We start from the raw sequence: 16,244 nt of genomic DNA on the forward strand, positions 1-16,244 counted from the left end.
AAGACATCTTTTATTTCATTTAACAAACTTAATAAATGTTATATTGTAATAAATTAAGTAACACAATAACACAAAAAAGCTCAACAATTATATTAAAAAATTATTAATTTTTACATTTGCATTTACATTTACATTAGGTCTGTTCCACGAGCTACTCATAGTAAACCGTGAGTAAAACAGAAGTAAAATTTACACAAAAATACTTGAAAATTTGTTGGTGGAACGCGCTTGTGTATACACAGTGTTTGCTCAAAGTTTCTTTACTCCTTTACTCCAATCTTACTTTATTATGTTTTACTACAATTTTCAAATCAGATGTTATTATTCTTTTTGTCTTGGACACAATTTTGAGAAAGTCCATACATAAAATAAATCAAAGAAGAAAAGATATTCTCTGATAAAAATAATAGTATACTTTTCTGTTTATATTATATTATGCTTTTTAAATCGAAAAAAAATTGCAAAGTAGCTTTTCACAAACAAATTTATGAATTTATTAACACATATGGAAGTTATTTGTTAATTTTTTTGTAATAAATTAATTTTATCAGAAATCAAAATTTATTAAAATTAAAACATTTCTCAACACTTATTTTCTGAAGTGCACGACAGTTGAAATGTCATTCTTTCTTTAAGCTTCATTCGTGTTGTTTGGTTTTTGTCATTACGTTTATCGAAAATTGACACTTTCTCGAACTTATTTAACAAATAATAAATATAGTATTGAAAATTAAATAGAAGTTAATTTTGTTTATGTTAAAACGATAACACTGAGAAAAGAATTGTTAATAAATTTCAGCCGACATCGTTGGATTGATATAAACATATCGTTGCTTCTAATCTTGGGATATTCTTCAAGTACTCGGTAATGAAATTGGAAAAAAATTAATGTATATATTATTTATTTAAATTAATATAACATCTGTCATGCTATAATTTAGAAAAAGTGAAATATCCATAAGATATCCTAAATTATTTATATTTGCTTGAGCAACAGTTCTCATTCCAAGAATTTTGCGCACCGAAGTCTATTTCTTAGAATTTATATTCTTATACGCTTCTGATTTCTTTTACATGAATTTACATGCCGTAGATCATAATAACAAATAATAACAAATATAGAATAAATAAAAAAATATATAATATATTATTTTCTTAAATTCGTGTTAAAAGCGATAATAAATGATATATATATTTATACCGACGAGATCGATTTCCATTAGAAAATAAAAAATTTTAAAAGCGACTTTTTAAGTTAAAAAAGTGTATTAATAGTTCCATATATTATACTGCTCGGTCAGTAACGTTACGATTTTTGGAGCGCCAAGGTTTGACGATTGATTTTGGTGAAGTCAAACCTTATGAATAACTGTAACTACTAAGCTATAAGTCTATATTTTTTATTTGTTGAAATATCCCGCTTCAGACTAATTACTAATTATATTGAATACATGCGAATGATCATCGACCATTACATTAGTTGTTATCGAAGATCATGGAAAGATCAAATCTTTCCAATCAAAATGATAAAACTGGTGAATACGTAAGAATTTGTTAAATTTTTGTCGAAGTAAATGTGAGAGAAATCAATCAGCTGTTGTAAACATTTATCACTTTTTATATTAGCTTTTGGATATTCGAATTGACTTATTGTTTGTTATATTATATTATATTATTATATAATATTATATTACATTATTATATAATATAATATTATATTATTATATTATATTATTATATTATTATTATTATTATTATTATATTATATTATTTTTGCATTGTGTGCGTTATGTGTGCATTGTGTACATAAATTGGAAGTATACTGCGCCCCAAACGCAATGCAGCACAAACATCTTAGATCTTTCTTGGCAAAATGTGTGTCCATATATAGTTTAATAAAAAAATGTTCGAAGAATAATAAACTCTAATAATAATAATTTGTCATCAAATAGAAATGTCCAAAAAATCGTAATTGTGTCCAAAAAAATTTTATCAGATTTCTTAACTTTTTAAGTAATAGAATTTTTATGGATGCACAAGCATTAGAACCACTCCATATATGCAACAATATAATGGGAAGCGGTTGCAAACTACATTAGATCATATTAAGCAGTGTAAACTAATGAGCTTACACCGAGCTTTGACGTAAGCTCAGATTACTGCGGTGATCTACGCTGCAACGTAATATGGTAATGCATACCATCATGTTTTACACTGCGTCTACACTGGCTAGACTATGGCAAGATTTTTGCATGTGCTCTTATTTACTTACTAACACATATAAATTTATTTTTATTCGTTGACAAAGTTTAAAAAATTATGCATATTTGTCTTCGAATATGAAGATTCTGGCAAAGTCTGATCAGTGTAGACGCCGAGTTACTATAACATCATTGCATCTTTTTTTGTCAGATCATACATTAGCTTCCACGTAATTTGGACATTTCGCATGAGAAATGTTCCACAAAATTTGGATATAGTAGAATTTTTCTTTTTTATAGTTATTTATGTCAATTTTTCAAGCGAAGTGAATGTTAGAACGATGTTTTATAATTACCAGATCTAAGCAATTGTGGCCTTCTATGCTAGCCTTTAAAACTCTAGCAATCTATGCATGATAGTCACCAACTTTGCTACTTACTACGTATAGGTTAGGTTAGGTTGTACTGGCGATCGAAAAGGATCCACTCAAACCTATTAGCCCATTGTGTTGCAGTTTATGGGAAAAACTCAGAGGTTTAAAACCATATTTAACTTCTGGTAAAGATTACAATGAAATTTAATGAAATGTTTTTGCTTTCACGTAATTTGGACATAGTAGACCTTTTTTTTTTTTTTTGATAGTTATTTAAGTCAATTTTTCTTGCGAAGTGAATGTTATTATGAGGCTTTATAATAAAAATTAAATGGTATAGAAATAGTAGCTAGCAAAATAGGTGACAAGTAATGAGTGTGAGTAGGTAATAACAGAAATTGTTGTAATCAATAGACTTTTCAATACTGAGAATATAATGAACTTTTTTAAAAAGTCTATGCATTATAGTCTTATCTAACTAGCTTATATTGTTAATATTTTTTTATTGTTATCATATTTTCTGAATGTGCAATGAGCTGTATTGTTTCTATGAAATTTAGTCTCCTATTTTTATTGTGCTGCACATCAATGCATTTCATCGATATTACAAATATTATAAATATCAACATAAATATAAAAATACACAAATAAGAACTTGAGAATATATTTGCAATAATTTTTCATTGTACGTCGTGACGTTGTATGTTACTTTATTTTCAAAAAAAATATGCAAAAAAGTATAGTATTTTGACAGCTGTGCAAAAATAAATATTTTGATATTAAACTTCAATTGAAATTAATTTTTACTGTGCCAATTAATACTGGACAAGAGAAACAATAAAACATTCACTACCCAGTATTCAATAAATTATTGGATAAAAAATTTAATTCTTTTATGCGGTTTTAATACAATTAAAATTCGCAGTCTGTCCAAAATATTCAATATTCTGTCCAAAATTGAAAAGATGAAAAAATAAAAGATACAAACAGACTGTTATTAACATATGAAGTGAATTCAAATCAATTAATTTTAAATAAACTTTATTTGTTAACATTTAATCTTGCATGTTAAAAACCAAAAAATTTATATTTGCATTTTAACAATGAACAAAAACAATTTACAAAACAGTGAAAAAATTTGTTGATTGTTTGTATTTTCGGATTGAAAAAAAAATTCAAAAAAAAACCAAGTCCAAGTCCATATTTTTTTCTAAAACAAAAGCATTTAAAGGCAGTGCAGTTTGAAAAAATAAATCAAAAATGGCTTTACCATGGGTTCAGGCACGGGCCAGGGTTTTATATGTAATTTGCATGCGCCGCACAGTATGGCAAAATTAAAAACAGGCAATCAAAATTTAGTACTGTCTCAACTCATGGAGACGAAATGAGTATAGAAAATGAAGCAGGATAAACAAGTTTTCTTTATTTTTAAATATTTAACATTTGGCTATTGAAAAAAAATGAGAATATTATATGCGTATATTGAACTGTCACGCAAGGGCCTAAAGCGTGAATGAAATAGCCACGCTTGCTTACGTCTGGAAGGGGTATATTCGCAGGGACTTATTTTAAGTATTGAACTCTTTTGCACCAATTTCTGTTATAACCTACTTCGCGCTCATTACTTCTCGCTCACTTTGTTACCTACTATGTATAGGTTAGGTTGTACAAGCGATCCAAAGGGATCTACGCAGACCTATTAGACTATTGTGTTGCCATATTGAACTTCTGGCAAAGACTACAATGAAATTTAATGCAGCTGATCAAGATCATCAAAATAGGATTTGAGTTCTGGGCAAAAACAAAGCGGATAAGAGGCACATTCAGCATACTCTCTGCAACTGCAACATATATATTGCAAGAGAAATTCAATCTTCTAGCATTGTTTTCTAATTTTCAATAACCTGTGAGGAAACCTACCTTACGACTGATATCTCTATGGTGCAACTCAATGAGAGTATTTTCTTTCTTACTTACAACTACTATGTATGCTCCATTTCGGTTTATATTATAAAAGTTGACATAAGCTTTAATGTTAACAGAAATTTCTGCTATGTTCAAGTTTTGTGGATTATTTTTGTGGCTAATGGATGGGTTAAAAAAAAAGGGTGAAGATATTGAGGTAACTCGGCGTTTAGACTGCTGTTTAGACTTAGATAAGATTTTTATGTCTGTTTGAAAAAGCCTATAAATTATGAATTTCGGCTGCTAAGAATAGTTTGTAAATGTTAATGAAAAGTGAGAGTGCATGTAAAAATCTTGCCAAAATCTTGCCAGTGTAGACACTAAGTAAGATTACTAAAAATTGTTGATAAATCAAAAGCTAATGTTCACTTTTTTGCACAAGTTTGTGTTTTTAAGTATATAGAATTACATGCACTATAAAATAAGAAAACAACGTTTTATAAATAATTAAAATAATAAAAACAAATTTTTTGAACATTTTTTATGTGGAGTAGATGTCTTAGTGAAAAGTTATAAAACTTCTTCTGTGATCTATTTGTGGTAATATAAATCTTGTATATTCCCAAATGTTGCAGTGGGCGGAGTGTCATAAAACTTCTTAGATCTTACTGTTTTAATACAAAGCTTTAACTCTAGAAGAAATTTTAAACTTCTTATTGATATAATTCAAAAATTCTTTATTTCAAATTTAAATATTCTAAATAGGAAAAGCGTTAAAAGTGATCTTGTTTGGAGATTTCAGTGGATCGACGATGCCCAAAATATATGAAAAAGAAAATCTATCTTTAATAAAATATATAATATTACATCGATGTTATATATTTCGATACCACTAGTTTCGGTAATCAAAATATCGAATTTTGTTTGGTTAGTTTTAATTTTGCCACACTGTGCGCCGCATGCAGCAAATGTTGTATGGTTGAGAAAAATGCGTTATTGTTATTTTTGTGCATTATTCACATTACTGTATACATGTAAACATAAACTTTTTGTAATAATAAATCTCAGTGAAGTAAAGCACAATATATGGTATGAATAAAAAATTAAAGTTAAATATATGAGAGGAGGAAAAAAATTGTACCACACAAACGACAGCAATGCGAGGCGCCGCTGACAATAGCAGACTTACACGCCGCTTTTGTTGCCTTATATGCCGTAATTGAGTGTAGATTTGTTTGTCCCATACTCAATCATTTATAGACACCTTATATATATATGTATATAGAGCTATGTATGCGATATGTCACTAGGTGTATGTGGATAAATATTTGCATATGTAAAAGTGCTACAAACGCATATAGATGTGTGGATAGGCAGTAGATATGTTTATTACTGAACGGTCCTTGGTCAGCCAAGGTAGACACACTTCAAACGTTTTTAGTGTTTAACACTCTGCACACATGGAAACTCATTAAAATGCGCAATTTAAACGCACACAAAACCACAGAAGGCGATACACACAGATACACATCACGGTTAAGCTAACAAATGTGAGTTACTGTGTTAGCCAGCTAGCCAGTTAGCCAGCTAGCCAGTTAGCCAGCTTACAGCTTTTACAGCTTTTACAACATACAAAATTAAACAGGCAGAAAAAATAGTCACCAAATTGTTGGTTAATTGCAACAGGATATATGGAGTGCCATATATTAAAGTGCTCTGTCGAAATTACGTTTTCATACCCTACGTAGTACGTACCATTTGACACAGCAAATTGAGTGCTGACAATGGGTAAATCCATGCTGAACACGTTGTACTATTAAAAATACTTGATAAAATGAATACTCGTATCTGCGATATGAAAGAGACACTTCAGTTTTGAAGTAGATTTGCGGTTGCACGCAAGGACATGGAGTTAGCACTATATAAAGACGCCGCTAATAAGTGTTTGGGGTAGACTTAATTTATTGTTCAAGTCATGAGAACATGTAATAAATTTTCGTATTTCTTTAGTTCAGAAAGGTCAAAAAACACTTGTATAGCAATATATTAAATAGACATTATTTAATACGTCACCTATAGTCGTATCAAAGGCTTTCGCATTGCGTTAAAAGTATAGTGAATTTTTTGATAAAAATTACTGTTACTTTGATTATGTCACTAAAACGATTTTACAATTATTTAAATTAAATATTAGATATTCAAAAAATATCTAATACTTAAGCATTCAAGTAAGCATTAGCATTGTACAATACAGTCTTTTAAGGTATATTTTGTACACTATCTTTACATACGATCTGCTCATCTCCAAAAATGTGCTAGCTACGGAATATGCAGATGCTACTGCACTCACGTCTTTCGTCCAATCATTCAAATTGCCTCAGGATTAGTGCAAGAAAGACTAAATTCCATAGAAATTTAGTACAAATGTTGTATTATGTTGTAGTTAGTATCGAAAAACCCCAATATATCCCGTAAAAGTATAGTTGAGAGCCAAATTACCAGCACAGAATTTAATGAACCACTATTAGCACTGAAGTTCTTGTCGATCATTGTCATCACAAACTCTGCACAATACTTCACAAGAGTCATAGAAGCGAAACAGTTCCATAAAACTAAAATGTTAGTTCGATGCTCCATTTTTAACTTGTATTCAGACAATGTTCGCGAAATCGGTGACTTGCTAATCGGTAGAGAGATAAATGCCTTTTCAATTCTTTCTCGATTTAGTAATAAAATTTGGAAAAAATAAAATCAAACCATTATCATTTCATCATGACTGATAGAGAAATTTCGATATAAATTCAATCACTATACTATAAAAAATATAGTAGCGCCAACTGTTGAAAACATGCGGAAAACTGTTCAGTTTATGACGTCAGTAATTAATTCTTCTTGATTAGTGCTTTATTTTTTTTGTTCTTAATATGATCCTGAATCAGTATAAGAAGTAAAGAATTGTTGTGAACCCAGCTCTATAGATCGAAAGCTAAATCGTATCTAGACATCGGCTAGAAGCTATTAGCATTAACTTTTTTGCTGGTACATTAGTATTATTAATATTACTTCTTAATAACTATGATTTTTTTCTTTATTTACAGATATTACAAAGTATAAAAAATATGGAACATCTACGTAAAAAAGTCTTGAATGCAATTCATTTACTGCAGAATTCGTCCAGTATAAAACAAATAACAAAGTTTATACAAAAATCTACGTCTGATTCAAATTTATTCTCTGCAGTGGAACAAATTTGCCTAGAAGGTAAGCGAAGTGGATTGTTAGACGAATGTTGGGGTTATTATTATTATAGATGTAGTGAGTTTGCAAAATCCGATGAAACAAGTTTATTTAATAAGCATAATAAAGAAACTCCGGAAGAATGGTCTGACGAAACATCGGATGAATGTACATCTGAAGAATCATCTGAAACAGATTCATCTGAAGAAATAGATGACTCAAAGATATATGATGAGAAAGAAAAAATGAGTTTATTTAATTTTTATGTGTCTAGCATAAATAATTTTTTTGATATAAATTTATTGGAATGGTTCGGAATAAAAAATCTAACTTCATCTGTTATAAATAAAAAAGATACAACTATTGTGGTTAACCGTGATGGTTCCGGTACGAATGATGTCAAAAGCTGTTCCGGTGCGAATAATGTCAAAAGCTGTTATGTACGACTGAAGCGTTTAGATAATAAACCTAAGCCTGATTTTTATGCTAAACTTAAAAAAGAAAAGAAAAAGGAAATCTGCAGACACTGTGGCCCTTTACAGAAGGCGTCAAAATAAAAATAAATTGCTTGAGAAATTAATTGTTATTGGTTCTACAAATGTTATGGCTTGTAACAATGTTGGATGAACTGATGGTCAACAAGTAAATGGAATAAATACTAATGAAAGTCAGTTCAGTAATGGTTGTTATCTAAATAATGAATACTCGTTTATAGAACTTTTATGCGAAAAAAATATTCCAAAGAATTATTATTTTTGTGGTATGAGGGACCATAGTCTCCACTAGTAGCAAATCAGGCAAGAATTTATTACTAAATGGAATATGTTTGGTAAATACAAGCTATAAACGTAAACTGGGCTTAACAATTAAGGAGAACTACGGGAAACAGTGCAAGGATGTGACTACTACTGTAAGTAGTGTCTCTATACACCACATTAACATCGTCACAAGTCCAAATAAGCAACCTTAAAATGAAACAATATAACAACATTATATATATTTCCTTATATGTATATATCATAAAAATTATATATCATAAAATTTCATCACATATTACGAATAATTGGAAAAGCAGTGTAACATATTATAAGATTTCATCAGATATTGAGGAAAGAATGAAGGAATTTTACAATATAATATTATATCATTACATTAATATTATTATTAAAAATATGTTTTTAATAATATAATAGCAGCTAATGCTAAAAATAATAAGTAGAACCAGTGCAAACTGTTGCATACGAAAAAAAAAAGAAGAGGAAGCAATGTATTATACTATTTTATTTTCTCAAGTATTGTGGAGTATAAGATGAAGATTCAAGAGTACTCTATTTGTAAGGTATTTATAAGAACAAGAAAAATAATTCCAAAATATTATCTTTTGCTAGATGCAAAAAAGAAAATCAAACAGAATCCCTACAAAAAGCAAATAAAGATGTATATAGGATAATAACCACCAAATAAAGCAACGTCTAGAGCGTATAAGTTCTACTATCAATAAGTCTCCTTCGTCATATTCTATTTGTTGCTTATACAATATAATATTTATGAAAACTTTCAGAGTGAGTTGTAATTTTTATATTAAATTTAAATTGTATTATGGGATCTATAATATATTATTAATATTGCATATCTTTTTACTAACTACTGATAAGTAGTTTGTGGTGTTGGCATGATATGTGTACGCTAGTACACAAGGTCTGAATTCAATTCCCTATATGGTCTACTTTAAAAACGACCATTAAAAAATTACTATTAAAACTATTTTGAAATTTAAAAAATCAAGACATAGAGCTTAAAGCACTTCTTAAAAAGGGTCACTTCTTAGAGGCTCAAGTCTAACTGATAGCACTAGGTAAATAAATAAGGTATGCGTGACTTACAACCAGTCAGAATAATGTAAAAAATTTTCAAAAGTGTTGTTTTCCTTAAAATTTGTGATTTTGTGGATTTGGTGTTTCATGGAAAAGGTTAATGGTTAATGGTGGAAAAATTATAATCTAATTTGTTGCCTGCGAAAATATTCGCGACCAAAACTAGTGCCCAAGAGAATTTTCGTTATTCAAATTAAATTTTATGTGCGGTCCCAAAATATTTCGAAGAATTTGGTTTCATATGCGATTTATTTTATCTAAATAAAAATGGAATCATTTCCAATTGGTTTTTGTGGTTTTCTTGCTGTAATTTAATGAGTTTGCAATTCCATTTGTCAGTTAAAAATACTAGTAAAATTACCTCAATAAAATGTTGTGTGAATAATTAAACAATGGTGTTACCCTAAATGCGCTTACCTGAAAAGGAAAAACAAATTATTTTTAAAAATATTTTAATAATACTACAAATATATACAAATGTGTTTATAATAAATTTTAATATATTGAAATTTATTTTGAATCTATATTCGGTATATATTTTAGTACACATACATACACTTAAAATTGATTAAAAACTATTTGAATGTGGTTGTGATTATATATAATTTTGTGTTATTGTTTTTAAATATATATTCAATCTTTTATAATTTTGTATGTATATTAAATATTTAAAATGATTTACATCACAATAGATATTGAAAGTGGAGAAAGTGGAGATATTTTCAGTGCCATCATTAAAGAAAGTTCTATTTCTTCGAATAATGTACATTTAAACTATAATTACATATATATTTTTTTAAATATTTCTTATCCGGCTACAGGCCCAGCTTTGATCTGGGCCAGAAGGATATCACTGGGTAGGTAATTGCTATCACATTCCGACATTAAGAGGTCCTCAACAACTGACATTTTAGCCTTCATTCGAAAGGCGGAATGTCTTTTGTTCAGTTAAGGTCTGTTGTAGCACAAAAGATCCGTCATGGTCGCGGTGCTCTGCTTAAATGGGAGCTAGTACCCTGTTCTTTCTTATTATTCTTATCCGGCTACAGATTACCATTTTTAATAAACAAACGTTTAATTTACAAAAGCTGACATGTAGTCGAATATAAAAATTACAACTTATAATTGTTATTATTATAGTAATAGCAGAAAGGGTAAAGTGTGCATTATAAGCAACATAGGCAAAAAAAAATGAATGGACTGGTCGAACTTATAGGCTGACTTGAGACCTTTCGCATCCAAATTTATTTAGAACATACGTTTGTATGAGTTTCGTCATTCTATTTATTTATTTGTCTATGATTTTAATTTGACGTAAGGGTATCGGCTGTCTAAATATGTGGCCAATAGTCTTGGTCACCTACCTATTCTATCGTGTTTGTAATACCCAAAATAGAGAGTGCCATAAAAAGTAATATTTACCTAAAAACACATGAAAAAGAGTCTTAATATCCTCAAAATAGTTTATTCAAATAACTTCACCTGTAGACAGTGAAAATTGACCTAACGAACAATACTGTTGAATGGACACCTAAACTGCCCGTTTTAGAACAAAATTTTTTTCACACACGATTTTTTTTATACGTTATTGGAAATAACTAAATATTTTTGAACGAAAATCATTAAATATTTCTTAATTAAACAAAAAAGTAATTCAATAAATCGTGTTTACAAAAATACATAAGTGAATGAATGAAGTTTGTATTGTAGTGATAGCCTTTAATCCAAAACCCATTGTAGAGTTTAATAATACTCAACAATGGATTGTTGTAATGCCACAGATTATTATGGTTCATAAGTAGACTAGACAAATCCTACATATTCAGTGGTAGCGAACTAACTTGACATATTTACAAACATGGCGAAGTTCATAATTTTGCAGGATGACAGCTCTGTCGGATCGGTAAGTAAAGGTACTCCAAAGTTTCTTTTGAAGCTTCTCTTAGCGTATGATAGAGACTTGCAGATGTGGTGAAGTACAATCTTCTTCTCAACCGCTGAGTAACTGAGTACGCTGACTGATCTATCAGTACCGATACCGTAGTGCAGAGCGCGTTACGGCTTATATAAAGCAGCTGACTACTCAGTTTTACTACTTTACTAAGATTTATTTTGAGATCTAACAGAGGGTTTCACCTAATCAAGTTTCTTTAGGTATAGTCAGATATGATAATGAATGAGATGATAATGCATATACACAGTTTGAAAACTGTAATGAAATGACGACAAAAAACTGACGTTTGAGCTTCGTGCTCTGGGCGGCCTTTTGACGAAATACCAAATCGGTGATCCCGAGAGGCCTAACTCCGTCGGACATCAGGGTGGCTTTAGTGGGTTAAAGTCTCGCACTGACTGGGCTTTCGATGCTCGGTCACACCTCAGTTAAAAAACTCAAAAACTCAACCGCCACACGCTTTATAAGGACGTTTTAATTAACAAAACCTACAAAGACTACGCTATAAATTTTATCTCCTCTTTTTTTGTTGCTGTGATAACTAAATAATCTTGTGAAGCCTACGACAACATTGTATCTGTACATGCAATGGAAATTCCATTAACAATAATACATTTTTTGCTGCACATTTCTTTTCTATGTGTCCAAAACTGGGTGCATTCGTAACCATTCCAAAAAAAAAAAACAAAAGCAACTATATCAAATCCGTCTGTGTCTGTCACAACAGAAATTCTCAAAAAAATTGATATATTTTCGGATTACTTTATGGTTGACATTGTGAGTATTGTTTATGCACAAATGCATACTCATGAGACCACAAAAAAGTACGAGTGATGTATGTGTATTGAAAGGCAAAACAGAAAGTTAACTGTCCTGTCGCACAACTCCATTCTCCGGGAAGTATGCAGCACTTTTTTACACTTCGCCCATTGTAACTATCATAATTCATGATGGGCAATAAAAAATCCTGCTAACAGAAACAATAACACAAAAAGGTCAAAAATGTTTACAACGCGAAAAAAGTATTAAAGAAAAAATTATTAAAAAATAAAAAATAATATAAAATAAAATAAAATTTAAATAAAAATGTATTTATGCAAAGAGAGAAATTTGAATATTTTTGAAACCTCTTTGCCGTTTGCCACTTTGGCCCAATGTAAATTGGATTTTTTTCTAACAACTTCGCGTCCTTTTTGTTCTTATTTTTGTTTTTGTTTTTGTGTTTGTTTTTGTTTTTGTTTTTGTTCCTGTTCTGTTTCGCTATGATTATTTTTGTTTATATATTTTGTCCTTTGAACCAGAATGTAATTAAAACTTAAGTTGCAGTAGATTTGGTTGGTTTCGTATGGTTACGTGGCCGCGCACAGGGGAATACGAAAGTTGGCAATTGTGAGGAAGCAGGCAGCTATGGTGGTCAAGCATTCTGGGTGGATTTGACTATCAGGCTGTAGTCATCGTCTCATGGAGCAGCAGCGCCTTCTCCATAGTGCCATTGAGTGTAAATAAAAAAAGCAATTTACTTTATGAATTATTACTGCAGCTCAAATGCCAAACAAACAAATAATAAAATTAAAGCAGAACTGAATGTGAAGACAAATGGCTGCGGTCACATTATTACGCTTTTTGCAAAAACAAAAAAAAAAAAACCAAAAAAATCGCAAAAAGTAATAACAGCGAAAATTTTTTTTTAAAAAATATGAAAAGATTTTTCATGCGTGCAAACTTAAAAATTAATTAGATTTCCCTTTTTTTTTTCCTTCATCAAAGAGAAAGTTAAGAAATATTAATATTGGACTGCATATTGCAAGACTTTTTTAACTAGTCAAAAAAAATTAATTTAAATACTCGTGCTTTTGAATTAATAGCACTTTAAGTCCTAAGAAGGGGTACTGTTTTGATGGTATATATTATATTACACTACACTTCATTTTTTGTATTTGTCTTTAGTTGTAGTTAAAAATCTCACTCCTATCATTTGCTAAAAACTAATTCCATTTGTGGCATTTCAACTTTTGTTGCTACTTCTAAGACCTATTCCAACTATAAAAGAATATTTCAAGGATATTGAAGCATTATCGGTCTGTGTGTGATAACACAGTATTTAAGCATAAAAGACGGATCAGAGCTTCATTCATTTTCAATTCTCTGCATCTCCTATATACATCGTAATTAGTGACTGCTGTTTTTAAATGCGTGTGCCGGTACTAAACTCTAGTAAGGCAGCATACCAATCTTAGTTCTGTAGTGTTTCTATAATTGAGCTAATAAGCACCAAGTATACTAAATCTCGCTTCAGTTGCACATAACTTTGGTATTTATGGATTATTAAAGTTGTCGTATCTACAGAAAATACAAAAGCTAACATATCGATAGAATTTTTTTTCGAAGTTTTACGCTAATTCTCATCATAAACAGTTGTATAGTTGTTATTACAATCGACGTAATAAATCAAGTAGAAATAACATAATTATTGTTCAAATTAATCAACATCTTTTATGAACCCCGACAAGAAAATAGTCTGGCCTGTTTCCTCTTCAAGCTGGCTAGATAATTAAGAAAGCATTTCAAAAATCTTGTACTTTTGTATATGAAACTAGCGCTACTAAGTCTGATCAAATCTTATCAAATCTAAATAAAGTATGCAAGAAGCCTTTGCTCAGATAGAGCATGTGGCACAAAGAATAGATCTACATATTAACAAAGAAGATATGAAGTATTTGTTGATATCGTCTGCAATAATTAGTGGGTTGCGAGTTGGAAGTGGTCCAATTCTTTAAATACCTTGAATCAGTTGTGGCAGCTAATAATACTATGCAGTCTTAAGTATTCAAGATTCTCTAAATTGAAAATCTTACTGTAACATCCAAACTATTGCGAAAAAAGGATCGACATACATACATACATACATTAAGGAACCTTCTTCAACCTCTTAATTCTATGGAAAATTGTTAGCTCTATATATAAAGAAGGGCAAGTCCGAAGACGCTACAAACACGAGCTGTTCGCAATCTACCCTAAAATTGGTGTAGTTACAAATATGAGTCTCAACGGATCTTGTCGCTCGTAAAAATGATAAAGATCCTGCTCGAAGATCCAGTTTTTAATAGAAAAGAACTGCGATATACATACATATGAAATATTATTTATTTGCCACCAAGTGTTGTGTACCTTTGTACTATACCATAAAAAATAAAAAATACAAAACTAATGATGTATTATGAGATCAGATGTGTTGTTAATATATCTATATATACATATATGAATTGTTCTTAGTGTTTATTCATCAGAGATACATTAAAGAAATATGAACATTAGAATCACTTTATTATATATTAATATAAATATGAGATCTCTCGCATTAGATTAACTTTTCAAATAAAATACCTGCAAGGCATAGCTCAAATATATACAGTGTTCAGATTTAATTTAAAAGTGTATCCTTTCACTGGCTATTTACTTTCAGATAATAGTGTTAGTGGGTTTTTTTTTCGTTAGCAAAAAATAAACAAAAAATATTTTAATAGTTTACCTGTTCAATGAGTAAAGTTCGTAAGTTTTTGCTGTGATTATTTTTTTGCTGATACTGAAAATGTTTTTCATTTGAAAACCATGCAAATAAGCCCGCAAGATAAATATGTAAAGTATACTTTTGTGAAGTCATGTAGTATCAGTTCTTCCTTTTTTAAGCTAAAATATTGTACAAGGGCAATACAGGTAAAAGGGTAAAGAAGTAAACTGACATAACCTATCAAAACCAAGTTTTATAAAATTTTTGTTTTGTTTTCTCTTGCGAAATGGCCTCTAGTCAATACAAAGAAACAGGGAGTATTTAAAAAACATACGTGAATATAAATATTTTTTAGTTATATTAAATTTTTAAATAAGATTTAATAAGATTTGAATATCAAAGAATTTAAATTATATATATTATATCTATATATATATACATATATATATATATATATATATATATTATCAAGCTGCTGTATATTCATTTATATTTTTATATAAAACTGTAACTGAAACCTATTAATATTATTTAATTCATTTCCTTTCTACAGGTTTTCTACTTACATACTTTATACTCTCTTGTTGCAAAGATTGTACTACAACAACAACAACAACAACAACTTGAGAAGTAATTTCCGGTACATCTCATAAAACATTAAGAGTCAGTAAAAAAATGGAACTGTAAAATGCATAAATATCTGATGTGGCTCAGCTTAGCGTTTCAGTGCTTTAGTTCAAAGCTCAATTACACTACAAAGCCAGAGGTTTTAGACGCCAACAAAAGCTTTAAAATAATCTTTCTTAATTTTTATTATTATTAATTTTTATTATTATCTTAATTTTAATAATTTTGATCTTTTATCACAAAAAATTCATTTAAGAATAAACCTAGAAAATATATACATAGCTATAAACAGAAATATGTTACAAAAATCAATGAATCCAATTAGGGCAAAAACATAGTTATATAAAGTTCTATCATTAATTAATACTTTCTAAATAGAATAATCTGTTCAGTACATAATATATATGACGTTATGTTCAGCATATGCTTTGGACAGGCATTTATGCTTAATAATTGAAAATCTTCGAGTCACTTATTATAAAAAAAGGGCTAATCTCATACCTCACTGATTATTCTTGCATTCATTTAATAAAGAATTGTGATGAAAGAAGAACTATTAAAAAA

General features: G+C 29.5%; 1 protein-coding gene across 2 annotated transcripts; it reads left to right on the forward strand.

Moving 5' to 3' along the window:
* Positions 1-774: 774 nt before the first annotated feature.
* LOC119689292 lies at positions 775-15,829 on the forward strand. Of its 2 annotated transcripts, XM_038104084.1 has the most exons (3): positions 775-865; positions 7,579-7,741; positions 15,607-15,829. In XM_038104084.1, exons 2-3 carry the CDS (start codon positions 7,600-7,602, stop codon positions 15,678-15,680), a joined length of 216 nt encoding a protein of 71 aa, XP_037960012.1. In that variant the 5' UTR covers positions 775-865; positions 7,579-7,599; the 3' UTR covers positions 15,681-15,829. The 2 variants fall into 2 exon arrangements, with proteins under 2 accessions (XP_037960012.1, XP_037960011.1); XM_038104083.1 differs by lacking the exon at positions 15,607-15,829 and having other exon boundaries at positions 7,579-8,690.
* Positions 15,830-16,244: the final 415 nt, after the last annotated feature.

This window comes from Teleopsis dalmanni, chromosome X, assembly GCF_002237135.1.
Source record: "Teleopsis dalmanni isolate 2A chromosome X, ASM223713v2, whole genome shotgun sequence".
Taxonomy (NCBI): Eukaryota; Metazoa; Arthropoda; class Insecta; order Diptera; family Diopsidae; genus Teleopsis; species Teleopsis dalmanni.

Bases quoted from the DNA above. Each gene is read 5' to 3' on its own strand.
- LOC119689292 (XM_038104083.1), top strand. From the start codon at position 7,600: ATGGAACATCTACGTAAAAAAGTCTTGAATGCAATTCATTTACTGCAG.